The following is a 26,033-nucleotide window of genomic DNA, read 5'->3' on the forward strand; positions in this document are numbered from 1 at the left end:
CAAAAGAATGAAACTTACGCCATATAAATACACAAATTCGTGTACACATATTATTTCTAAACATACACGGATGATCATTGAAGTATTGAGAAAGGCTGTAAGGGTGATATTAACCTTAATATGAAGTTTTTTTCTTAAAGGAGAATTCATTTTTATATTACACAGGTAATTAAAGTTAGTTATAATAAAACTAACTGATGATTAGCTCTAGATAGATGTATAAGAGTTAAATTAAAATGAACTCAGAATTGGAGGAGAAGCCATGATAAAAGGATTTGGTGATAACACTAAATTCATTTTAATGTATAAATAAGGCTAAACAGCCAAGCAATTATATTTTTAGTACACATTTTATATATTTGAAGTCTTGACAATATAAAAATCATAATGGATAGAAATTAGTAGGAAGATAGAGAAAGGCAAGGAACATATATGTGATGTTGATTTGACATCACTTTGAGGTAAGAACACATTGTGTTGATATATTTCCTAGTGTACTAAATTTTATAAATGTTTTTGTTTAGACTAGACAATTCTCCACCAAGATAAAGTTATGTATTTTACTGTCAGTCCCTGCCAAATGACTGCCAGCGCCTTAGGTACAGGATTGGCATCATACAAATACTGACGTAACAGTAATGGTACAGGCTATGACAACTTCTTCAGGAAATAGCATGCCCCATTATCAAATGCTGTTGGGGGCCTGATTTTAGCTACTCATATATTGTATTACTAAATATTCAGGAAAATATATCCTTGGCAATATTCTGATTCTACCCACGTTCTACCTATAGCTACATCACACATTGGTCAGAAAGACATTTTAGTGGTTGCACAGCTGCTGTAAGAGAAGAAGACTCAAAATTCATGAGCTATGGATATTCTCCTGATCAAATTACTTGACCTCTCCAAGACCATATTTATCATTTGTCAGATGGGTTGAATGGCTCTTTGGGTCTTACTTAACTAATAGGGTGCATGTAGAAGTAATATATAAAATTCTTTGAGCTTCAAATGTTATACAAACTTTAGTTAAGGTTATTTTAATTATTAAGGCTGATTCTTACCTGATGGGCAAAGCAGGGAGTTGAATGTTGCTTCTTTCTCTATTCCTTCAGGCTTTATATGGAAAGAAAGGAAAATTAGAGGAGAGAATGAACTGACTTTCAGGACACTTGTATTGATAGGGCAACCACAAATTTCTTGATAGTAAAGAGAAGAACTAGAACTGATTGTTCAAGTATACTATATAAATAAATTCTATAAGCAAAAGCAATATGAAGGAGACAGATTGATAGATGAGAAAGTGAGAGGAAAATGTGAAAATAAGAGAGAGAGATGGAAAGACAAATAGAGGCAGATACTGATATATATATATATATATACACTAGGGGCCCGGTGCACGAAATTCGTGCACTGGGGGGCGGGGGGGAGTGTCCCTCAGCCCAGCCTGCCCCCTCTCACATACTGGGAGCCCTCAGGCGTTGACCCCCATCACCCTCCAATCGCAGGATCGGCCCCTTGCCCAGGCCTGACGCCTCTGGCCTAGGCGTCCGGCCCGGGCAGCGGGGACCTGCAGTGGCAGCGGGGACCTGCAGTGGCAGCGGGGGGGTGCCGCTATCGGCGGGCTCCGCCCCTGCCCCTGCAGGATGCCTCTGGCTGAGGCGTCCGGCCCGGGCAGTGGGGACCCGCAGCTGCAGCGGCCCCGCGATCGTGGGCTCCACTTGAGGCCCAGGCAAGGGACCCCTAGCTCCTGGGACTGCCAGCTTCCACCGTGCCCAGCTCCCATCGCTGGCTCCACCCCTACTTTCTGCTATCACTGGGCAGGGCGGAAAAGGCACCTGATTCTCCGATCATGGCTGGGGGGCAGGGCAAAGGCGGCCCCAGGGCCGCCTTTGCCCTGCCCCCCAGCTCTTAGCTCCCCCCTGGGTTTCCGATCACTGTCAGTGGTAGGGGGCTTCTTCCTGCTTTCCCTTTCACCTCCCTGCATTGTGCCTACATATGCAAATTAACCGCCATCTTGTTGGCAGTTAATTTGCATATAGCCCTGATTAGCCAATGAAAAGGGTAGCTCGTATGCCAATTACCATTTTTCTCTTTTATTAGTGTTGATATATATATATATATATATATATATATATATATATATATATATATATAAAAGAATATTATGAAATATCTCATGACCATATATTTTGTAGCCCTTCTTACCTAAAAGTCATAATCTCAACTGAATTCAGCATTGTTTTCATTAACACATTGTTACCTATATATGGGCAGGCTTACTCACTTCCACTAAAAGGGGCTTGATGATTGTGTCTTTCTTTCCATATTGAGGGACCACAGCCACCTCAGTCCCACACAGTTCTTGAGACTCCAGTGCCTCTGCGTTCACGGTGAAATTCACAGACCCTGAAAGAAGGGCCAGTAGACATGAGCACGACCTCCCCTTTCTTCCATCCTCTAAACCCCTAGATTTAGAAATGTTCTATACCTCTCCCCCTTTTTATGTTGTGTTTTAAAAACATGGGAGCAGGAATAGAAGCAGCACAAGCTAGAGAATAATGATACTGAGCATCTGAGGTAGAAATGGAGGTGAGGGAAGTAAAAATATCCTTCTACACCTCCTAGAATAAAAGACAAAGAAAAAAAATCCTACCATCTGGGGAGGGGGTGTCTTTGCCTGAGGGAAGTAGAAGTAGATATAAGAATCCCACTGACATACAATCTTTGAGTAGGATTGAGTAGTTTTAGGGATCTGTCTGTCACCTAATGACTTTGGAGTTACTGCCCAGGTCACGGTTTGTCGTCCATTCCCACAGATGCAGTGAGAGTCTTGTTCCTTCTCCCCTGGGACAGCCAGGAATGCAGGAGAGGCTTCTAGGTGCACCCTGACCTGAAATCACATGTGAGACAGAGACGAGATCAGAGGAAGAAGGGGACCAAAGAAGAATGGGGTGAAATAAAGCATTTTGGAGAGTGGTTAGATTTCAGGTTGCCTAATATTGAAGACCTTATAGGTAGAATTGAACTTGAAATATTCGTATTTTGGTATTATCTGCTCTTTCATGGGACCAGAGGTGAGGAAAAGTCATGATGACATGTGCTGGTGGGAGCTCTATTTCTTTGACTGAAATCTTGACCATTCTCTCAGCTTTCCCAGTAGAGTACACGAGATTGGTAAACAGTTATGATTTCAGTGGATATAAGATGCTCAAATAATTTTTAATTAATGACACATGAAAAGTTAAATATATGGGAATGTAGAGATTGAAACCTTGAAGAATCTAAGACATGTACATGACGCCTATTGATTTTTGATGTCCATATCAGAAATCTTCATACGACACAAACTTCCTAACCTTAGAAGATTGTGATGAGTTAGAAACTTGAGACAACATGGGTGGACTTTCACAATAGGATGCTAAGTGAAATGTCCGTCACAAAAAGCTAAGAACCATATAATCTCACCCATATGTGCGATATAAAATTGAAAATCAAGACACAGACAATAGTATGGTAGTTACTAGAGGTAAGAGGGTGGGGGTAGTAAAGGAAGCCAAATATATGGTGATGGAGGATGATTTGACTTTGGATGGTGGGCGCACAATGCAATATACAGATCATGTATCATAGAAATGTACACTTGAAATCTATGAAATATTGTTAACCAATGTCACCCCAGTAAATTTAATTTAAAAATATTAGAAAGGAAAAAAAAAAGGACTCAGAAACTTGTTTTAAGTTGCAATCTGGTATTTGCATATATCAGCAATTATAGTTATGAATATGCATATGAATATCTAATAGTACTCTTCTTCTGATAAGCACATTTTCCACACAGGAGTTTGATAGTATTCCTAGGAATGCAATTTTAATTTAATTAACCCTGTGTTCAATTTAGGAAAGCGAGGTCCTTACCCGGATGCAATTGGGAAGGTAGTTTAGGACAGTAGCCTTGAGTGTGAAGGCCTCTCCACGGATCACAGAGTAGGGCATTGTGAGTTCCACAAAGAAAGGCTGGAAGGCTTGGAGAGTGGTGGGAAGAGAGAGGCCAATTCCAGTGTCATCGGACAGGCAGAAGGCCCCTGCCTTCCACTCAGTGATGGTATCAGGGACTATTACTCCTACTTCAGCCATGCCTGATGAGCTGGGGAGGATGGCAATGTGAAGAACAGAAAGTAAGCAGTTAAATAAATCCTTTCTAGGAACCCCTATAAATGACTCTATTGTCATGATTTGGATGCACTCAGAAGAAATACTAATAATGAAGAGTGTAAGCAAGGCTTAAAATAGAATAATATAACTCCTTTTCTTCCAAATCTAATAATTTTAAAGTCTGGTCTATATTAGAATCTCCTATAGACATATAGCTGCAGTATAATCTATTATAGACGATCCTATATAATCTTATATAATCGAAGCATAATATGCAAATTGACTGAACTGCCAAACAACGAAATGATCATCCGGAGGACCACCTGGGACCACGCTATGACACCCATTTGCACCAGGCCAGCCAAGGCAGGTGCGATGGGATTGGTTGTGGCTCGGCCATTGCCCAATGATCACCCAGCAGAGGAAGGCCCAGGTCACTGACCTGCCGGCTGTGACGGGTGGGCGGGGCCTCTCTCTGTGAGGGAAGCACAGGTCCTGGGTGCCAGAGGCAAGTCGGTGCCAGCATCCAGGGGAAAGAAGGCCTTCTCTTGCACAAATTTCGTGCATCAGGCCTCTAGTATAGTTATAAACTAAATATGTAATTTGAGATTGTTCTTAAATTTTGATCTCTAAACTATTGTTCCACTTGAGGGCGAGTTTATAATTTTCAATTCTACCACTATTGTGTATAGTTTGCCTTACTGATTCTGTTCTTAATTCAAGAATTCTGATCAATAAAGGGCCTCTCTAAAGTGTTAATCCATGCAGTGCTTGGTTTTATTTAGTCTTCATGCCTGTTTTTTTGACATTTTTGAATTAAATTTGTGCAAAATTTCTTAGCTCTGATGCAATTTATTAGTGAGGTGCCATAGCAGAGGTAGTTATGTCCAATTTCTCCTAAAAACAACAATGTGTCCAAAATAAATACTGGGACTTTGAAAAATTAATTAAAAATTGAAAATTATGAGGAATATCTACTGTTGTATCTTATATATAAAGGAAGTTACTTACTCTACTACCACCAAGTCCCAGATCCACGTCTCAGGAAAGTATTTTCTCACAGTCTCTGTGATAGGCTCTGTGACAGGCTCTGTGACATGCCCTGAAGCACCTCCTAAATCAACTCTGTTGATTCTCATTTCCATTGCGTCTATGGTGGGTGAGGGAGGAGACAAAAACAATAAATATAAAGATCAAGCTTATAAGAAACTGTGATAAGTGCTACAAGAGAAATAAACATGGTGATGAAATAGGAACCAGGAGAGGACACTTGGGTGTTAAGGAAAAGCTTCTTTGAGAAGGTAATGTTTTAGCTGAATTCTTAACTATTGAAATAAGCTAGGAGTGAAGTGGGGGAAGAGAATCACAAACAGAGAACATAGAGACAGAGGCAGAAAGAGCCTAGCATTGTCTGTGGGGCAGAAAGGAGTCCTCTGTGGCTCCTGCACATTGTGCAAGTGAAGATTTCTATGACATGGGGGCGGGAGGAGGGAGGAATCAAAATTTCCATTTGGTATGTTTCTCTGTGGGAGAAAAGAGAAATCATATCCAGACATCATGGCAGGGGCTTTGTGGAACAGTTCATGGGAGTGAAGGGATAAAGGATTACAAAAAGAGTACCTGGGTTGCAGATTAGATCCCGGCCCTGGTGGTGACACGTGTGGGAAGCAACCGATCTGTGTGTCTCTCTCACATCTCTTTCTCTCTCCCCTTCCACTCTCTCTAAAAATCAATGAAAAAATATTTTCACTCCTCGGGTGAGGATTAAAGAAAAAAAAGCTCTTTATTTCCTAATGTTTCAAAAAATCAGAATTAGGATCTCTTATCCTGTTTACTATAACTTCAAAGCACACAGGAAAAATATTTGTGCATATATATATACTTGTACATAAATAACTATAAATCTGATAAAAGATTATAGAATATAATTTATAAATAATAATACAAATATACAATAATTTAAATTCCAGATAGACAATTCATCATTGAATTTTTTCTTTAAAAAACCCCTATGTTCATAGCAGCACAATCCACCATAGCTAAGATCTGGAAACAGCCTAATTGCCCATCAGTAGATGAATGGATTAGAAAACTGTGGTACATCTACACGATGGAATACTATGCTGCTGTAAAAAGGAAGGAACTCTTACCATTTGCAACGTCATGGATGGAACTGGAGAGCATTATGCTAAGTGAAATAAGCCAGTCAATAAAGGAAAAATACCACATGATCTCACTCATTCATGGATAATAGAGACCATTATCAACTTTTGAACAATAATAGATACAGAGGCAGAGCTGCCTCAAACAGATTGTCAAACTGCAGCGGGAAGGCCGGGGAGGGTTGGGGGGCAGGAGGTAGGGTGGTAAGAGATCAACTAAAGGACTTGTATGCATGCATATAAGCATAACCAATGGACATAAGACACTGGGGGATAGGGGAGGCTAGGGGACTGTCTAGGGCGGGGGGATAAAATGGACACATATGTAATACCCTTTGTAATACTTTAAGCAATAAAAAATAAATAAATAAATAAATAAATAAATAAAATAAAATAAAATAAAATAAAATATTTTTATTAATTTCAGAGAGGAAGGGAGAGGGAGAGAAAGAGAAAGATCAGTGATGAGAGAGAATCATTGATTGGCTGCCTCCTACATGCCCCCTACTGGGGCTCCAGACCCCAACCTGGGCATGTGCCCTTGACTGGAATCAAATCTGGAACCTTTCAGTCTACAGGCCGATGCTCTATCCATTGAGCCAAACCAACTAGGCCGAATTTTTTTCTTGATATTTGACAAACTCTTTGGTTTGTACTCAACCTGTTTTCAACCATGATTTGACAATCAGACTAGAAGCAAATGCTTCATTACTATCTGACTCATCAAAGAAATAGCCCATGTCATTGACAAATGGGTGATTTCAACACGAATATTGCCTGATGTTATTGGGACATTAAGGAACTTCTTCACTTGATTGGCGAGAATGTAGCCCGACTTATGAACATTTCTGTTTCTGTTTATACTGATCTTATGCCCGAAAACTTTCTTTTTGAACGCCACATATTTTTATGTACTAGATACAAATTCTTTATGACTGGCTTTTCTGATTCCTCAATCAGAATCAATCCCTTCTTTTATTCTGCACATATGCCCCTGTCTTTCAACACTTTTCACAATCTGCCATGTGATCTCTTCAGTTTTGCACATGTGGGGGCTTGATGCAATCAGAACTTTTGGGGTCGTATTGCTATGTAACCGTGATATATCTGAATCACAAGTGTTATTTTGGTTAATTTTAATCACATTTTATCTTTTAATAATTCCTTTTATTTGGTTCAATATATTAGGCAATTTATTATTATTATTATTATTATTATTATTATTATTTTACCTGAATAAGCGTATACTTCTTCATCATCAGGGCTTGCAAAGGATTGGGGATGATAGTATGAACACACTCTGGGTTTATGAATCTTTGAGTTGGTGAACACCTTTAAACCCATATCCTGTGAAGAAAATTATCACCTAATTAGTACATAAATATTATAAAAAATATAGGCACATACTCTTAAAAATTGAAATTAATAAACAATCCAATTAGTTTAATATGAAACTTAAAAATTTTTTTAGAAAATATTTTTTATTGACTTCAGAGAGGAAAGGAGAGGGAAGGAGAGATGAGAGAGAATCATTGATCAGTGGCCTCCTGCACACCCCCTACTGGGGATCTAGCTCACAACCTGGGCATGTGCCCTTGACCAAATCAAACCTGGGACCATTCAGTGCATAGGCCGACGCTCTATCCACTGAGCCAAACTGGCTAGAACTAATACTAAATTTTTAATGTTTACATTTGTAGAAGGGATATTGGTGTACTTACCGAGATAATTTCATTTTTTTAAAACAATTTGAACAGTAATTATTTTATACTAGAGACCCGGTGCACAAAAATTTGTGCACTTGGGGCGGGGGGGGGGGGAATCCCTCAGCCCGGCCTGAGCCCATTTGCAGACCAGGACCCCTTGAGGGATGTCCACCTGTCAACTTAGGCCCACTCCCCAGGGGATCAGGCCTAAGCTTGCAGTCAGACATCCTTCTGGCAGCAAGGGAGCCCTCGGGGGATGTCCGACTAAAGGGTTAGGCCCCCAAGGGAGCTATGATGAGGAAGCTGGGGTGACAGAGGAGCCACGCTGTCCTGCCCCGCCGCCCTGGGTCGGGTCGCACACGGGATGCCCGGGCGGGTCAGCTGATCGCTGCTGCCCCACCAGGCTGCCCCGGGGTTGGGTCACACATGGGACGCCCACCGCCCCGGGTGGCAAATAGCAGGCCCGGATGGAGGTGGGGCAGCCGGGATGGCTCTGACCCGCCCTGCCTGCAGTATGCAAATTAGCCGCCATCTTTGTTGGCAGTTAATTTGCATATCGCACTGATTAGCCAATGGGAGGCATAGCAAAGGTATGGTCAATTACCATGTTTTTCTATTATTAGATAGGATATTTGATATTTATAAGTATAATAAGGAAATGAATTTTAGTAAAAAGAAGAAAACTTGACTAATAGTCCCAAATGTTACAGTACTGGCTCTTTGCTATTAGTAAATCTGCTACTTATAGTGACCTTGGAGAAGTCACTTGACCTCTCTATGTCTCATTTCCCTCAAATATGATATGAAGGTATTAAATAAATAATTTTAAAAATATATATAACTACAGGCCCGGTGCACAAAAATTTGTGCACTCAGGGGGTCCCTCAGCCCGGCCTGTGCCCTCTTTCAGTCTGGGACCTCTTGGGGGATGTCCACCTGCTGGCTTAGGTCAGCTCCCCTGGGGATGAGGCCTAAGCTGGCAGTCAGACATCCCTCTGGCAGCCTGGGAGCCCTCGGGGGATGTCCACTTGTCAGTGGGGAGGAGGCCTAAGCTGCAGTCGGACATCCTTAGCGCTGCTGAGGAGGCGGGAGAGACTCCCCACACCACCGCTGTGCTGGCAGCCATCAGCCTGGCTTGTGGCTGAGCAGAGCTCCCCCTGTGGGAGTGCACTGACCACCAGGGGGCAGCTCCTGCATTGAGCATCTGCCCCCGGTGGTCAGTGTGTGTCATAGTGACCAGTCATTCCCAGTCCTTCTGCTGTTAGGGTCAATTTGCATATTACCTTTTATTATATAGGATAGAGGCCTGGTGCACAGATGGGAGCCGGCTGGTTTTCCCTGAAGGATGTCCTGGATCAGGGTGGGGTCCCACTGGGATGCTTGGGCAGCCTGGCTGAGGGGCTGATGGCTGTTTGCAGGCTGGCCACACCCCCTTCAGTGTGGGAAGGGTCCTGCTGGGGTGCATGGCCAGCCTGGATGAGGGGCAGAGGACTGTTTTCAAGCTGGTAAAGCCCCCCAGTGGGGACCCTCACCCCATAGGAGTTTGGCCAGACTGAGTGAGGGGCTGAGGGCCATTTTCAGGCTGGCCACAGCAGTAGGCTGGAAGCAGGTATCTGGGATTTATTTATCTTCTATAATTGAAACTTTGTAGCCTTAAGCAGAGCTCAGGGCTGGCAGGGCAGGGGGGAAGCTTGGCTTCCTCCATTGCCGAGGCAACCCAAGTCTCCTGTTCACTCAGCTCCATGGCTGCTGCCATCTTAGTTGGGTTAATTTGCATATTCGCTCCTGATTGGCTTGTGGGCATGGCTTGTGGGCGTGGCTTTTGGGTGTAGCAGAGGTATGGTCAATTTGCATGTTTCTCTTTAATTAGGTAGTTTGTAAACCTGAGGAACTGATCATCTACAATAGAAGGAATTTACCTGTAGGAAGCTATACATATCTTTTTCATTTGTACTTGACATTGGGGAATAGATGATTCCATTGATGTGGATCTGGTCATGGACACAGTCTACATTAGTTTCCTCCTGTTGATTCAAACTTTCAGGGAAACCAGTGAGGTCCTTTACTGGTAGCAGGTTATAAACCTGTACAAATGCAAAAGTTTATTTTTCTTAAGTGCAAGGATAAAAGAAAAGAATAATTGCCATTAGTTTTGAGTATCTTCATTGCTTAGATATTTTATAAAGAAGACTAGAGGCCTGGTGCATGAATTCATGGGGTAGAAGTGGAGGGACCATGGGAGGTTGGCCTCTGGCCCTGAGGAAGGAGCTGGCCCTTGGCCCCCCTGGGAAAGGGGCCACGTCCGCCACCACCCACCCCTGGTTCCCTGTCCCAACCTGGGCCCGAGGGCCCCAGTGGGGTTGGGAGAGGAGGCGACAGTCATCGGGCCAGGCGTGGAAGGAGTGGACGCTGATGCCACCATTGGCGCCCCACCACTGTACAGTTTCCTACTTCTTCCCCCCCCCATCCTTCTCTCACAACTGTGCTGCCACCACAGCAGTTGGGTGGCCCGCCCCCGGGGAAGGCAGAGGATGCGAGCAAGACTGACCCTTGTGTCAAGGGCTGACTTTCAATAGATCACATTGAGGGAGCTGCTCTGCTACATAAGAAAACCTGACCCAGAAGCAGGTCTCTACTAGTGGTTTAGCACCAGGGGCTGATGGGGGCTGGCTAGCTGGGGGGAGGGGCCATGGGAGATTGGCTGTGAGAACGCACTACCAGGGGGCAGCTCCTGCATTGAGCATCTGCTCCCTGGTGGTCAGTGCGCATCATAGCAACTGGTCGACTGGTCGTTTCAGTCATTCTGTTCTTTGGTCATAATGGTAATATATATATATATATGTTTTTGAAAATAACAATTTTAGGAAAAACAAACCCCCAAATATTGCCATCTAAGCAAGGATCATAATACTTTGTTACATAGTTCAAAAGCAAATCTTAAACTCCATGTTAGAATGAAATATGACTATTAAGAGAAATTGAGATCTGCTCTACTTGAGACATTGTACAAAGCTTTAAGACGGTAGAGTAAAATGATAGCTTTGTCTCTACCTGATGGTTAGCAACTGACTCAGTGCATAACAAAGTTAATGGACATATGTTCTAAACAGGTACACGAAGAAGTATATATCCTCTAATAGGGTAGTATTTTCTTAGGCATTATTCATGGGAACAAAATGCTGCAGATCTTTACAAATACCTAAAACTTTAACTGTAAAATACTGGAAATGGTGTTTTCAAATTCATTTGAAAAGGAAGAGTAAGACATATAAAAATGCATTATATTAATAGTAGTTTAAAATTGATTAGATTAACAAAGTAAGTAATGAAATTAGACACTTATCCATCTTCCTTCTCTGCTTATTTTTCCCCAAAGCAATCTATATATAGAAAAGCCTAAGTGACCAAACAACCAGAACAAGTGGTTGACCAGTTGCTATGACGCACACTGACCACCAGGGGGCAGATGCTCAATGCAGGAGCTGCCTATCTACTCAAAAAGGCATTTCTTCTTGCTTGGAGACCCTTTTACCTGGCCCTTCCTGACCCAGGCTGAGGGAACTCACCGAGGACGGGGAGAGCTCTGCCTCAGGCTTCATGAGCAGCACGCTTTGGTCCACTGCACGGAGGGCACAGAGCGACTGAGGAGAAGCTGTGACTCGCAGGCGGATGGGCGAGGCTGGAAGACTTACTGCTGGGTTGAAGGTCAAATCCACCTGTGAAAGTGGAGAGGAAGATCAGAAAAACAAATTTTCTAACTTAACCATGTATTCACCAGCATTTTCTTTCTTTCTTTTTTTTTTTAAATATTTTTATTGATTTCAGAGAGGAAGGGAGAAGGAGAAACATCAATGATGAGAGAGAATCATTGATCAGCTGCCTCCTTCATGCTCTACACTGGGGATGGAGCCAACAACCCAGGCATGTTCCCTGTCCGGGAATTGAACCATGGCCCCCTGGTTCATAGGTCGATGCTTAACCACTGGGCCATGCTGGCTGGGGCACCTGCTTTTTCTGAGTGCTGCTTACATTCAGTGCATAAGCACTTAGTTTGACTTTGCGGTGGTTGGTTGGCACTGTGTGAGACCCGAGGCTTTTGGTCCCCTACACATTGCTTTGGTTTCCAAGAATCAGCTAAGCCATTATAATGACATCTAATTATTTTTACAACTTACTAAATTTGAGATGCCATTTTTACCTTTGATACACAGTGTAATGTTCATTCACTGCAAGGTAGAATGCAAATAGTTCTAGATGCTCTTGTGTTTATCTTTTGGCTCTTTAGTAATTTTAAAAATGTATTTTCCAGCATTTCATCAAAAAAGAAGGGAACAAGGTACTCTGAATCATATCATATGGTAAGGGATAATACATGAGAATTCTGCACCAGGAGTCCAGTGACATGGCTTCTTAATGTGACTCTGCCATTACCTTGCTGAAGTCCTGTGGGCGTTCATTTAACCCCTTTGGTCCCAATGCTCGCATGTAGAAAATAAGAACGATAGGTACCTGTTATTTAATGTGAAAAATTTATGGTATGAAGCACCCACCTTGTTGGCCAGACAGTTTTCAACCTCATATTTTGCAGAATCCCCGACCACTTCCCCATCAGGTAAAATGGCATAGATGAGCAATCGAGCAACTGGAGCCATGTCTGGTTCCACAGGGACCGTCACAGAAAAATGGCCTTTCACTGGAGCATAGAGACAGTGAGAAAGGGATTACGGGTTAGATATATCTCCAGGGCTAACATGGATGGTTTCTATTGCACAAAGCCATTTAGGAGCCTGATTGGTTAATACCATTGCTATTAGTAGGTGTAATAGATATATTAAACAGCATGTAACAAATAGATGACTATCCCTAATAACTCTATATCTCTAAGAACTCTAGCTTTAGGGAAAAAGAAGCCTTATTAAAAGTCCCCTTTTCTCTCTTAAATGATTTATCACCAATTTTAAAGTTCTTATATAAAGTTCTGATGCTATCTAAGCTTATGGAGATATCTTGGTTGCCATTTGGTCTAGACATTAGAGAAGAGAAATAGAAGGTGAAGCTTTGAATTATAACATTAAGAGTCTAACACATTGTATTTATCCTTATGTACTTTTTAAACCTCCATGAACAGCATATTCTATCTTTTTTTTTTTCTTAACAGGAACATGGTGCTTCTTTGGAAGTTATTTTTTGATGTCTACATAGATTCTTTAGAGGTTGCATCAGACTTCTGTACATCTTCTGTGTTGCTATGAAAAAGCAACAGGAGAGTAAGTCACTGTTAGTTTTCTAGTAGGTGTTCTTTCAGACTTTCTTGGAATAGGAGAAACCATCAGAGATTTATTTTTTTTTTAATTTATACAACCAGTTCTATTTAGATATGGAAACTTGACAGGTTTTCCTCTCCTTTGTTCTTTATTTCTTTTTTTTTCTTTTTCCCCCCCCATAACTCCCCTCCTCCCAGTTCCCGCCCCACCCTCCGCCCTCACTCCCCACCCACTGTCCTCATCCATAGGTGCACGATTTTTGTCCAGTCTCTTCCCACATCTCCCACACCCCTTTCCCCCCCAAGAATAGTCAGTCCATTCCCTTTCTATGTCCCTGATTCTATTATAATCACCAGTTCATTCTGTTCATCAGATTATTTATTCACTTGATTCTTAGATTCACTTGTTGATAGATGCATATTTGTTGTTCATAATTTGTATCTTTAGCTTTTTCTTCCTCTTCCTCTTCTTAAAGGATACCTTTCAGCATTTCATATAATCCTGGTTTGGTGGTGATGAACTCCTTTAGCTTTTCCTTATCTGTGAAGCTCTTTATCTGACCTTCAATTCTGAATGATAGCTTTGCTGGATAAAGTAATCTTGGTTGTAGGTTCTTGGTATTCATCACTTTGAATATTTCTTGCCACTCCCTTCTGGCCTGCAAAGTTTCTGTTGAGAAATCAGCTGACAGTCGTATGGGTATTCCCTTGTAGGTAACTGAGTTTCTTTCTCTTGCTGTTTTTAAGATTCTCTCTTTATCTTTTGCTCTTGGCATTTTAATTATGATGTGTCTTGGTGTGGTCCTCTTTGGATTCCTTTTGTTTGGAGTTCCCCGCGTTTCTTGGACCTGTAAGTCCATTTCTTTCACCAGGTGGGGGAAGTTTTCTGTCATTATTTCTTCAAATAGGTTTTCAATATCTTGGTCTCTCTCATCTTCTGGCACCCCTATAATTCTGATGTTGGTACGCTTGAAGCTGTCCCAGAGGTTCCTTACACTATCCTCGCATTTTTGGATTCTTTTTTCATTTTGCTTTTCCGGTTGGGTGTTTTTTGCTTCCTCGCATTTCAAATCATTGACTTGATTCTTGCGCTCCTCTGGTCTGCTGTCGGGCATCTGTATAATATTCGTTATTTCAGTCCGTGTATGCTTAATTTCTAGTTGGTTCCCCAATATAAGATCGAGGGTCTTATTAGTTTTCGTGTAGTGCCGGGAGCCGGTCCATCCTTGCTGTTTCAAGGGACCTGGCATATATGGCATATGGTTCTTAATATGTTTGCTCACCTTCTTGGCGCTGTGTTTTAACCAAGGTCACCTCTCCGAGAAAGGTTGAATCCCCAGGTAGGGATTTTCCCCTGAAGTTAGGGAGGGAATAAAACCCTCAACTAAGTGCCAGGCGGGTAATTAATCCCTTTAACTACGAACAATCATGCTTAAACTACATAATCTTTTCTCCCTGGAATGGAGATAAGAAACGCCCTAACCTTTGTAATAGAGATTGATAGGATTGAATCAACTGGTATAAATACAGTTGTAACAAGACAGAAACACACAGAACTTATAAGACAGAACTAAGGACACAGGGCTTGGAAGACAGGACCAAGAGAGACAGAGCCTAGGCACAGAACCTACACAGAACGTTCTCTAGAGACAGAAGAACTTCGCTGGCGAGAGCATGCCGGAGGATCCTGGACAGGGACTGGCCTCGGAGCTTGGAGGCAAAGCCTGGCGAGAGAGCATGGCAGCAGATCCTGGACTGAACCTGACTGCGGAGATTGGCAGGAGAGCCTGACTAGAACCTGGTGACTGAACCTGACTGGAGATCCTAGGCAGAACCTCTCTGGAGATCCAGACCAGAACTTGGCTGGAGATCCTGACTGGAGATCCTGGCTAGGCTGCTGATGAACTGAACACTGTCTCTGAGTCTTTCCCTCTTCGCCGACTCCGTCCACACCTTTGGGGACCCCTGGACCTGCTGGGGTTGGACCCCGGCATCTGGCGCCCGAACAGGGACCCCTAGGTAAGCGCCCCACACTCGGGACGGATAGGACTCCACCGTAGGAAGAGGGTGGATAGTCTTCGCCGACTCTGTCCACACCTTTGGGAACCCCTGGAACAGGATTCCCTTAGGTAAGCCGCCCCATTGAGAACCTCCACACTCGGGACGGATCAGACTCCACCGTAGGAAGAGGGTGGATAGTCTTCGCCGACTCCGTCCACACCTTTGGGAACCCCTGGAACAGGATTCCCCTAGGTAAGTCCCCCTCCCCCATTGAGAACCCCCACACTCGGGACGGATCAGACTCCACCGTAGGAAGAGGGTGGATAGTCTTCGCCGACTCCGTCCACACCTTTGGGAACCCCTGGAACAGGATTCCCTTAGGTAAGCCCCCCCATTGAGAACCCCCACACTCGGGACGGATAGGACTCCACCAGGGTGCTACAGACCCCCCTATAGAGGATAAGTAGGGTAAGAAGGTGGATAGTACAGAACTTAGATTGAGAAGATGTGCCATACTGAGTCCAAAGAAAGAAGACTCTGTATTGATCCTTAGATTGAGAAGATGTGCCATACTGAGTCCAAAGAAAGAAGACTCTGTATTGATCTTTAGATTAAGAAGATGTGCCATACTGAGTCTAAAGAAAAAAGACTCTGTATTGATCTTTTAACATATGTGCTTGCTAGCAGAGGAATTAAGGTTACTCCCAGTCAGACAGAACGTTTTATACAAGAAGTATGTCCATGCTTTTCTGAGGAAGGAAAGGTAAATGTAATGGCATGGGAGAAGGTAGGCCCAAGGAGCCTTAACCCCACTGCAGCCTTTCTACCCTGGGTAAGTGCAGGATTGGCAAGCTCTCCCTGGGATGATAGATCAGGACTCAGGTAATAGCAGAAAGCGCCAATCCTACTCTTAAAATGGATACAAGAGAGCATTTCAGGTTTTTCTTTTTAATGCCTGCTTTTAAAAAATAAAAAAGGGGGAATTTGCCAGGAGCCGGTCCATCCTTGCTGTTTCAAGGGACCTGGCATATATGGCATACGGTTCTTAATATGTTTGCTCACCTTCTTGGCGCTGTGTTTTAACCAAGGTCACCTCTCCGAGAAAGATTGAATCCCCAGGTAGGGATTTTCCCCTGAAGTTAGGGAGGGAATAAAACCCCTCAACTAAGTGCCAGGCGGGTAATTAATCCCTTTAACTATGAACAATCATGCTTAAACTACATAATCTTTTCTCCCTGGAATGGAGATAAGAAACGCCCTAACCTTTGTAATAGAGATTGATAGGATTGAATCAACTGGTATAAATACAGTTGTAACAAGACAGAAACACTCAGAACTCAGAACAGAATCAAGAAGACAGAACCTACACGGAGCCTAGAGACAGAAGAACTTCGCTGGAGAGAGCATGCCGGAGGATCCTGGAGAGGGACTGGCCTCGGAGCCTAGAGACAGAGCCTAGCGGGAGAACATGGCAAGGGATCCTGGACTGAACCTGACTACAGAGATTGGCAGGAGAACCTGACTGGAACCTGGACACTGAACCTGACTGGAGAGCCTGGACAGAACCTGGCTGGAGAACCTAGCGAGGGAACATGGCTACAGAACCTCACTGGAAATCCGAAGCAGAACCTCTCTGGAGATCGAGACCAGAACTTGGCTTGAGATCCTGGCTAGGCTGATGATCAACTGAACGCTGATCTCCGTGTCATTCCTTCTTCGCCGACTCCGTCTACGCCTTTGGGGACCCCTGGACCTGCTGGGGTTGGACCCCGGCATATGGCGCCCGAACAGGGACCCCTAGGTAAGCGCCCCGCACTCGGGACGGATAGGACTCCACCGTAGGAAGAGGGTGGATAGTCTTCGCCGACTCCGTCCACACCTTTGGGAATCCCTGGAACAGGATTCCCTTAGGTAAGCCCCCCCCCCCTTGAAAACCCCCACACTCGGGACGGATAGGACTCCACCAGGGTGCTACAGACCCCCCTATAGAGGATAAGTAGGGTAAGAAGGTGGATAGTACAGAACTTAGATTGAGAAGATGTGCCATACTGAGTCCAAAGAAAGAAGACTCTGTATTGATTCTTAGTTTGAGAAGATGTGCCATACTGAGTCCAAAGAAAGAAGACTCTGTATTGATCTTTAGATTAAGAAGATGTGCCATACTGAGTCTAAAGAAAAAAGACTCCGTATTGATCTTTTAACACATGTGCTTGCTAGCAGAGGAATTAAGGTTACTCCCAGTCAGACAGAACGTTTTGTACAACAAATATGTCCATGCTTTTCTGAGGAAGGAAAGGTGCCGGAAAGGTAAATGTAGAGGCATGGGAGAAGGTAGGCCCAAGGAGCCTTATCCTTAACCCCACTGCAGCCTTTCCACCCTGGGAAAGTGCAGGATTGGCAAGCTCTCCCTGGGGTGATAGATCAGGACTCAGGTAATAGCAGAAAGTGCCAATCCTACGCTTAAAATGGATATAAGAGAGCATTTGAGGTTTTTCTTTTTAATGCTTGCTTTTAAAAAATAAAAAAGGGGGAATTTGCCGGGAGCCGGTCCATCCTTGCTGTTTCAAGGGACCTGGCATATATGGCATATGGTTCTTAATATGTTTGCTCACCTTCTTGGCGCTGTGTTTTAACCAAGGTCACCTCTCCGAGAAAGGTTGAATCCCCAGGTAGGGATTTTCCCCTGAAGTTAGGGAGGGAATAAAACCCTCAACTAAGTGCCAGGCGGGTAATTAATCCCTTTAACTACGAACAATCATGCTTAAACTACATAATCTTTTCTCCCTGGAATGGAGATAAGAAACGCCCTAACCTTTGTAATAGAGATTGATAGGATTGAATCAACTGGTATAAATACAGTTGTAACAAGACAGAAACACACAGAACTTATAAGACAGAACTAAGGACACAGGGCTTGGAAGACAGGACCAAGAGAGACAGAGCCTAGGCACAGAACCTACACAGAACGTTCTCTAGAGACAGAAGAACTTCGCTGGCGAGAGCATGCCGGAGGATCCTGGACAGGGACTGGCCTCGGAGCCTGGAGGCGGAGCCTGGCGAGAGAGCATGGCAGGGATCCTGGACTGAACCTGACTGCGGAGATTGGCAAGAGAACCTGACCAGGACCTGGCCACAGAACCTGGCTGGAGATCCGAAGCAGAACCTCTCTGGAGATCGAGACCATTCCTTCTTCACCGACTCCGTCCACACCTTTGGGGACCCCTGGACCTGCTGGGGCAGGACCCCGGCAGTGTAGATCTCATTAAGTTTATCGGCAGCTTCTAAACAGTTCTTGAGAGACCTTAAAAGTGTGGTTCTGAACTCTATATCTTCCATTGACAATTTTGTCCTGTTCCTTTGTCTCCGCATTTTGTTATGCTTCCTTGGTGCACCCCCTAGTGGTCTTTGTTCGCAGTCTTATAGTTAAATCTTGATTGTTGTAGCTAATTCCAGGGAGGGTTTGACCTCCAGGCCAAGTGGCTATGAGAATCAGCTGTGTCAGCAGGGAGAGAACTTCTGTCCTCTAGGGAGGTGCTAATCTAGCCTTTGCCTGAGGCTATCTGGCAAATGCCTCTGTGCAGGGCTTGGGCGGGGCGGGTCGCACAGGATCAACAGGGTGGGCTGGAGAGAGCAGTTATGGCGGCTCTCAGTCCTGTCCCCAGGGGCTCTGCCTCTCTGAGTCCCAGCACCCGCTGCAAACCTGGGAGAGAAAGCTGCACTCGCTCTGACCGAAGCCAGACAGTCCCGCTTCTCCCGTTTGAGTCTGGGTCCCTAAAGACTCGCCCGGATCTGGAGCTCAGAGTCTGCGACTCCCTCCCAATTGAAAACGCCAACCGCGCCCTCCACCGCCAGCCCGCTCCTCGCACTCCGAACCTCAGAATTTGACTTCAGCACTGGGCCTCCTCTGAGTGTCCGTATGCGTTTCTCTTTCCTCCTAGTTGTAGGACTTCCACTCAGCCAGCGTTCCTGTGGTTCTGGGTGATGTCCCTTCTGTTTTTTGGTTTCACTTTTGAAGTAGTTGTTCAAAGCAGCAAACTCCAGCGTTAACCTATACCGCCATCTTGGTTCCGTATCCCCGATGTTTTTTTCCCAGAGATTTATATTGCTCCATATTCGTTCATGGGAAGAGTCTAACTCAATGGTGGAAGTACCCAATTAAATTCTCCATAACTTGTAACTATCTTTGAAAAGGAAAAATTAGGTACAAATATAGGGTGTCCCAAAATTCATGCAGGAATTTTGGGACACCCTATATAAATACCTCACCACAAAACCTAGTACATAGAAAGCACTCCCAAATTTTACCTTCAATCCACTGATTAAAACTATTTTGAAATGTTGTTTTGCAAATGTGGTTCATGAATACTTATGGTTTGAAAGTTTGGAATAAGTGGATTATAAGAAACACTACATCTACATTTTAAATAATCTGAACAGAATACACTGAAGGAAAAGACATATTGGGTGAAAAAAGAAACATTTTTCTCCTCTCAACTTCTTCTTTTTTTAAAAATTGTATCTTTATTGATTTTATAGAGGAAAGGAGAGGGAAAGAGAGATAGAAACATCAATGAGGAGAGAGAATCATTGATCGGCTGCCTCCTGCACATCCCATAATGGGAATCAAGCCCGCAATCCAGGCATGTGCCCTTGACCGGAATCAAACCTGCGACCCTTCAGTCTGAAGGCCGACACTCTATCCACTGAACCAAACTAGCTAGGGGTTAGACGTAGATTGCCTCTATTTGAAACGAATCCTGGTATTTCTGCAGTGTAAGGTTGAATGTGTCAGAATGAGGTGGAATTATGAAAATACTCACTGTCTTCCTGCTTCACAGGCAGTACTTGAAACCCAGTTCGGACAATGCCTCCCTTTGCCATTATCTGGAAAAAACCCCCAAAAAACAAAGGCAATGAAAGGATCTTACTTCAATTCTTGCCCTCTATGTGACATGCTTATTTTCTTTGAACCCCTGCTAGCAAGAATTAATTAACCCTGTAGGGCAGTGGTTCTCAACCTTTCTAATGCTGCGACCCTTTAATACAGTTCCTCATGTTGTGGTGACCCCCAATTTCATTGTTACAAGTTGAACATAATTAAAGCATAGTGATTAATCACAACACAATATGTAATTATATATGTGTTTTCCGATGGTCTTAGGCGACCCCTGTGAAAGGGTCGTTTGACCCCCAAGGGGTCGCGACCCACAGGTTGAGAACCGCTGCTGTAGGGAGTCAAGCTTTCAGAAGAGAAACAAACTTTCTCAAGAGCTTCATAAATTTTGCCCCACAGACAGCGTTTGTCTATAGATGACTCAGGGCCGTGGTCCGCCTTCTCACCAGGTAATAGAACGTGAGTTCCCTTAGCTCCTTCAGGACCTGTCCATTCAGAACATAATGTGCTTGGATGGTTTGAGTTTGGCCACAGCGCAGTTCATCAGGTATGGTCTCAAGGTGGACAAAGCTCTTGCTGGGAGAGAATACACGAGTAGCAGTGTGATAAGCGTCTCTGTGCTCTTCTGCCAGCCATTGGTGGTCATAACAGTGGCTCTCATCCTTGTATTTGACCTAATGAATTAGGAAAAACAGTATTATTGTATAGTTTATATCTCACAGAGAATCAGTGTTCTCACAAAACTGTATTAGTTGACTGTCCTACCTAAGCTAGTCCCGAGAAGTCTTTTGCTCCATAGTAACAAGTGAGAGAGAAGCCCCCTCCTTTTTTGGTTTATCTCTATTGCAGGCATGGTTTGTGCCTTTACACTGAATAGGTTCCTAGGGTTGCTGTTGATATTTTTGAAGAACATAAAGGGAGACATCCTTTGCTCTGACTAGCTTCCTTGACATTTCTTTGGCCACTTTATTGTGCAGACGGAGACACTATGAAACCTCTTTGAGGAGACTTAAATAATGTCCAAAAACTGAAGAATCACATTCACAAATTGAAGTCAATGCCTCATTCATGCTGAGTTGCAAATATGTATTATGAATAAATTTAATATTGCAAAGTTAAGGTTCTGAGAATACAGTCTATAAATAGCATTAGTTCAAGAGTTGAGGTGGTAAATTGGCTGAAGTCTACCTCTGTCAGGCTGTCTTAGAAGGATTCTTTTTAATGCTTCTTGTGATTCTGGACTCTTAAGCTCCTTAGATATTATTTGGGTTGTATTTCAATTTTTCTCCATGGAGAAGTTGTTAGTTTTTTTTTCTTCTTCAGGCTTCCAGTACCCTCATCTTCACCTCCCAAGTGGCATGAGTGAATCTTTGTTCAGACAACCATTTTGTTCATATCTCAATGTATATTCCAGTGATAACATATAAATGCTCATTGAACAGAGTAAGCATTTAACAATAATATTTTCATTTTTTTAGGACTAGCACAGTGCCTAGTACAGAGAAGGTATTTGAGATAGTTCTTAATAAAATAAATGAGTAAACATTCAATTTTCACTTATTAAAGGTATAGGCTTTGATGACAACTATTTACAGCTTAATTAATAAAATATTATTTATTCCTCTTTATATTTATACTAGGGCCCCGGCGCACGAAATTCGTGCACTGGGTGGGTGGGTGGGGGAGTGTCCCTCAGCCCAGCCTGCCCCCTCTCACATACTGGGAGCCCTCAGGCGTTGACCCCCATCACCCTCCAATCGCAGGATCGGCCACTTGCCCAGGCCTGACGCCTCTGACAGAGGCGTCAGGCCTGGGCAGGGGACCCTCATTTCCCCCCATCACTGGTTCTTCCCCCAGCCCAGGCCTGATGCCTCTGGCCCAGGCGTCAGGCCTGGGCAGGGGACCCCCAGACCCCTCCGATTGCTGGCTCTGCCCCTTGCCCAGGCCTGAGGCCTTGGCCAGAGGCGTAGACCCCCATCACCCTCCGATTGCCTGATCGGCCCCTTGCCCAGGCCTGACGCCTCCGCCAGAGGTGTCAGGCTTGGACAGGGGACCCCCATCTCCCCACCGATCACTGGCTCTGGCCCCCGCCCAGGCCTGAGTCCTCTGGCCCAGGAATCATGCCTGGGCAGGGGACCCCCATCTCCCTCTGATCGCTTGCTCCACCCCCCGCCCAAGCCTGACGCCTCTGACCCAGGCTTCAGGCCTGGGCAAGGGGACCATCATATCCCCCAATCCCCGGCTCTGCCCCCCACCCAGGCCTGATGCCTCGGCCAGAGGAGTTGACCCTCATCACCCTCCGATCACCAATCACTGGATCGGCCCCTTGACCAGGCCTGAGGCGTCCGGCAGAGGTGTCAGGCCTGGGCAGGGGACCCCCAGCTCCCTGCGGTTGCAGGCTCTGCCCCTGCCCAGGCCTAACACCTCTGGCTGAGGCATCCGGCTCGGGCAGCGGGGACCCGCAGCTGCAGCGGCCCCACGATCGTGGGCTCCGCTTTAGGCCCAGGCAAGGGACCCCTAGCTCCCGGGACTGCCAGCTTCGACCGTGCCCAGCTCCCATCGCTTGGTCCACCCCTACTTCCTGCTATCACTGGCCAGGGCGGAAAAGGCACCTGATTCTCCGATCACCTTTGCCCTGCCCCCCAGGTCTTAGCTCCCCCCTGGGTTTCCGATCACTGTCAGTGGCAGGGGGCTTCTTCCTGCTTTCCCTTTCGCCTCCCTGCATTGTGCCTACATATGCAAATTAACCACCATCTTGTTGGCAGTTAACTGCCAATCTTAGTTGGCAGTTAATTTGCCTATAGCCCTGATTAGCCAATGAAAAGGGTATCGTCGTACGCCAATTACCATTTTTCTCTTTTATTAGATAGGATGAGACATTCCAACAGGTGTGGGTTTTTATCACTATTACTATGTAATATCTATTGTGTAGCCATATACACATAAATGTATATCTACATCTTCATTGCTGAATAGAGGACTGTATGCTATAAAAAGCAAACTATATGGGTATGGAGAGTGTGGAGAAAATTAGACTAGCAGGACAAAGGTAAGTAAGGACAATAATTTATGGAGTTAAAATGCTAATGATGTTAGAATGGGCTTTTACAGCAACAATATTTAACAGCTAAAGGGGCTCACTAGATGCTTTAATATGTAATATCTCTAATCTCACAACAATTCTAAGAGTTGTGTCCATTTTACAGATAAGAAAATGAAGTATAGAGGTTTTTAGTTATTTGCTCTTAATAAGAGTTTAGACAGGATTTTAATCTTATTTATTTCATTCTGGAACCTACACCGTTTAAAAAAAATTGTGGTAAGAAACACACAACATAAAATTAACAACCATTTTACATACAGTTTGGTAATGTTAAGTAGTGTGCAATGGATCTCCAAAATTTTTTCACCTTGTAAAACTAAAACTCTACATCCATTAAACAACAGCTTCTAACTTCTCCTTTCCAGTCACAGGAAGCTGCCATTCTATTTACATTTCTATGACTTTGACTATTTAAGATACATTGTATAAGTGTAATTACACAATATTTTGTGTTTTTTTGTGTGACTGGATATTTCACTTAATGTAATGTCATCAAAGTTCATCTATGTTATAGCATGTGACAGGATTTCCTTCCTTTTTAAAGCTGAATTCTATTCCATTATATATATATACCACATTTTATTTATCTTCATCTGTTTAAAGATATTTGTGTTGCTTTCACTTTGTGGCTATTGTGACTAGTGCTGCTATGAACATGGGTGTGCAAATATGCATTTGAGACACTGCTTTCAATTCTTGTGGCTATATTCCCCATAAGTGAGATTATGAGATCATATGGTATTTCCATTCGTAATTTTTTTAAAAATTGCCATACTGTTTTCTATAGCACCATTTTATATTGCCAGTAATAGTATACAAGAAGAACCCACACTTTTAACCACAAAATATTTTTAATAAAGTTTTTCAAAGTTGACCTTAATTTGGTTTCTAGTTTCTAGTGTTTTTCTCTCCATAGGACTAAATAAACTTGGAGATCTCATCACTTTAGGTTGGATGCATTTTTCAAGGCTACTTCGTGTTATTGGTAACTTCTTTCCAAGCTTACCCTGACAGAGAGGGAGGAATCCTTAACGTTGGTGGTGTTGATGGAGAACTGCGCTAGGCCAAACTGATCCGTGGTGGCATTGGAGGCATGGTTAGCTTCATTTGCTGTGATGTAGATGAGTTTATTTTGCATGGGGACACCTTTCCCATCCACGAGGCGCACCTGAAGATGAAAAGCTGTGGATCAGTTATATGGCTAATCTCCAATAGGTACCCAACATATTCATTTTATCAGAAGTATTTATATGAGTGCATCCTATATGTTGAACACATTTTCAAGCATTGAAGCTATAGCAGTGAACACAACAAAGGTTCTTCTACCGCAGAGCTTACAGTCTAGTAAGGGACAGATGTGAAATCAATCCATAAGTAATATACACTTATTTAGTAGTAATCAGTCCTAAGAAGAAAAATAAAGCAGTATTGTATGGAGCCAGGTGGGTATTTGAAACATCATGGGGACCACTCTGTAAAATACATGATGATCCATCCACTATGCTGCATATCTGGAACAAATACAGAGTAATATTGAATGTAAACTGTAATTGAAAAATTAGAAAAAATAAAGCAGTGTAAAAGGATAGAGCATGATGGAGATCATAATTGGGGTGACCTGACAAATGTACTCTGGGTCTATGTATCATATATCTTGCAGAGTCACAGAGCACAAGAATCATACAGCATTGAAAAATTTTAACCCACTGCCAAATTCAATTGAGCTCCTCTTATTGTGTGGGGGACAACTAACTTTCTATGGTGTTGTGTTCTGTATAATGAGTGTACAAGTGAGCAATGAATACATTGTCTGGTATGCTTCTCTAGTTGTTTTATGCATGATATCTGCTTGTCAACCTAAATTTTCAATCTTTTGGAAGGTAGGCAGATTTTATGAGGCACTTGCCATGCAAAAATGTAAAACTGAGAAGAAGCACACCACCCTAATAAAGGCTTAAAGTCACATTACTGTTAATATTAAACTCAGCAGAGGAGTAGTCTAGTTCCTATTGTGAAGATGTTCATTCCTTTCCAGGATAAGCTACTTATTATGGTAGCAAGAAGCACAGAGGCAGACTTGGATCAGTATGTGTAACTGATTAACAAAATCTAAGTTTGTCACTGAACTGTCGGCTACATGTACAAAGAGGATAAAATTATTTTTTTAAAAAAATATATTTTATTGATTTTTTACAGAGAGGAAGGGAGAGAGATAGAGAGTTAGAAACATCGATGAGAGAGAAACATCGATCAGCTGCCTCCTGCACATCTCCTACTGGAGATATGCCCGCAACACAGGTACATGCCCTTGACCGGAATCGAACCTGGGACCTTTCAGTCCGCAGGCCGACGCTCTATCCACTGAGCCAAACCGGTTTCGGCAAAGAGGATAAAATTCTGATTCTTCTCTTCTAATGAGTCTTATGACTAATGGAACACTTATTTAGCAGGACTGAAATATCGAAAATGTACAATATACCTGAGAAATTTAAAAACATGAAGTGTACTTTCATTTTAGCATGTGACCAAAGTTTCTGAATATGTTTGCTGTCATAACATAATCAAAACATTCTAAAATTTACTCCTTCACTCCTTTGTTGAGTCTAGTCCCTCTGTCTTTCACACTCTCCGCAGCTGAAATTTTATAACATTTCCATTAAGAATATGACACACAGTCATTATACATGAGATACACCCAACTGTTATCTCAGACTCCTGGAGTCAGAAAGGTCCATTTGCACATCTG

The 26,033-nt window shown here is 43.4% G+C and overlaps 2 protein-coding genes and 1 pseudogene across 2 annotated transcripts in view; all 3 read right to left on the bottom strand.

Moving 5' to 3' along the window:
• Nucleotides 1–26,033, bottom strand: part of LOC132227257 (alpha-2-macroglobulin-like) — a 208,403-nt gene that overhangs the window by 28,112 nt on the left and 154,258 nt on the right. The gene's annotated exons all lie outside the window — the stretch shown is intronic.
• The window catches only part of LOC132227261 (alpha-2-macroglobulin-like), a 65,366-nt gene that overhangs the window by 28,027 nt on the left and 11,306 nt on the right, over nt 1–26,033 (bottom strand). The window contains exons 11-22 of the mRNA XM_059682169.1: nt 24,294–24,455; nt 20,631–20,858; nt 20,111–20,174; nt 12,577–12,719; nt 11,593–11,742; nt 9,946–10,110; nt 7,553–7,667; nt 5,170–5,308; nt 3,922–4,150; nt 2,770–2,896; nt 2,291–2,412; nt 1,068–1,119 (exon numbers count right to left, since the gene is read on the bottom strand). Of these exons, the coding sequence (XP_059538152.1) occupies nt 1,068–1,119; nt 2,291–2,412; nt 2,770–2,896; nt 3,922–4,150; nt 5,170–5,308; nt 7,553–7,667; nt 9,946–10,110; nt 11,593–11,742; nt 12,577–12,719; nt 20,111–20,174; nt 20,631–20,858; nt 24,294–24,455 (1,696 nt within the window). The remainder of the gene's footprint in view (nt 1–1,067; nt 1,120–2,290; nt 2,413–2,769; nt 2,897–3,921; nt 4,151–5,169; nt 5,309–7,552; nt 7,668–9,945; nt 10,111–11,592; nt 11,743–12,576; nt 12,720–20,110; nt 20,175–20,630; nt 20,859–24,293; nt 24,456–26,033) is intronic.
• Nucleotides 1–26,033, bottom strand: part of LOC132227259 (small ribosomal subunit protein uS8-like) — a 90,266-nt pseudogene that overhangs the window by 23,471 nt on the left and 40,762 nt on the right.

The sequence above is a fragment of the Myotis daubentonii genome, chromosome 2 (assembly GCF_963259705.1).
Source record: "Myotis daubentonii chromosome 2, mMyoDau2.1, whole genome shotgun sequence".
Taxonomy (NCBI): Eukaryota; Metazoa; Chordata; class Mammalia; order Chiroptera; family Vespertilionidae; genus Myotis; species Myotis daubentonii.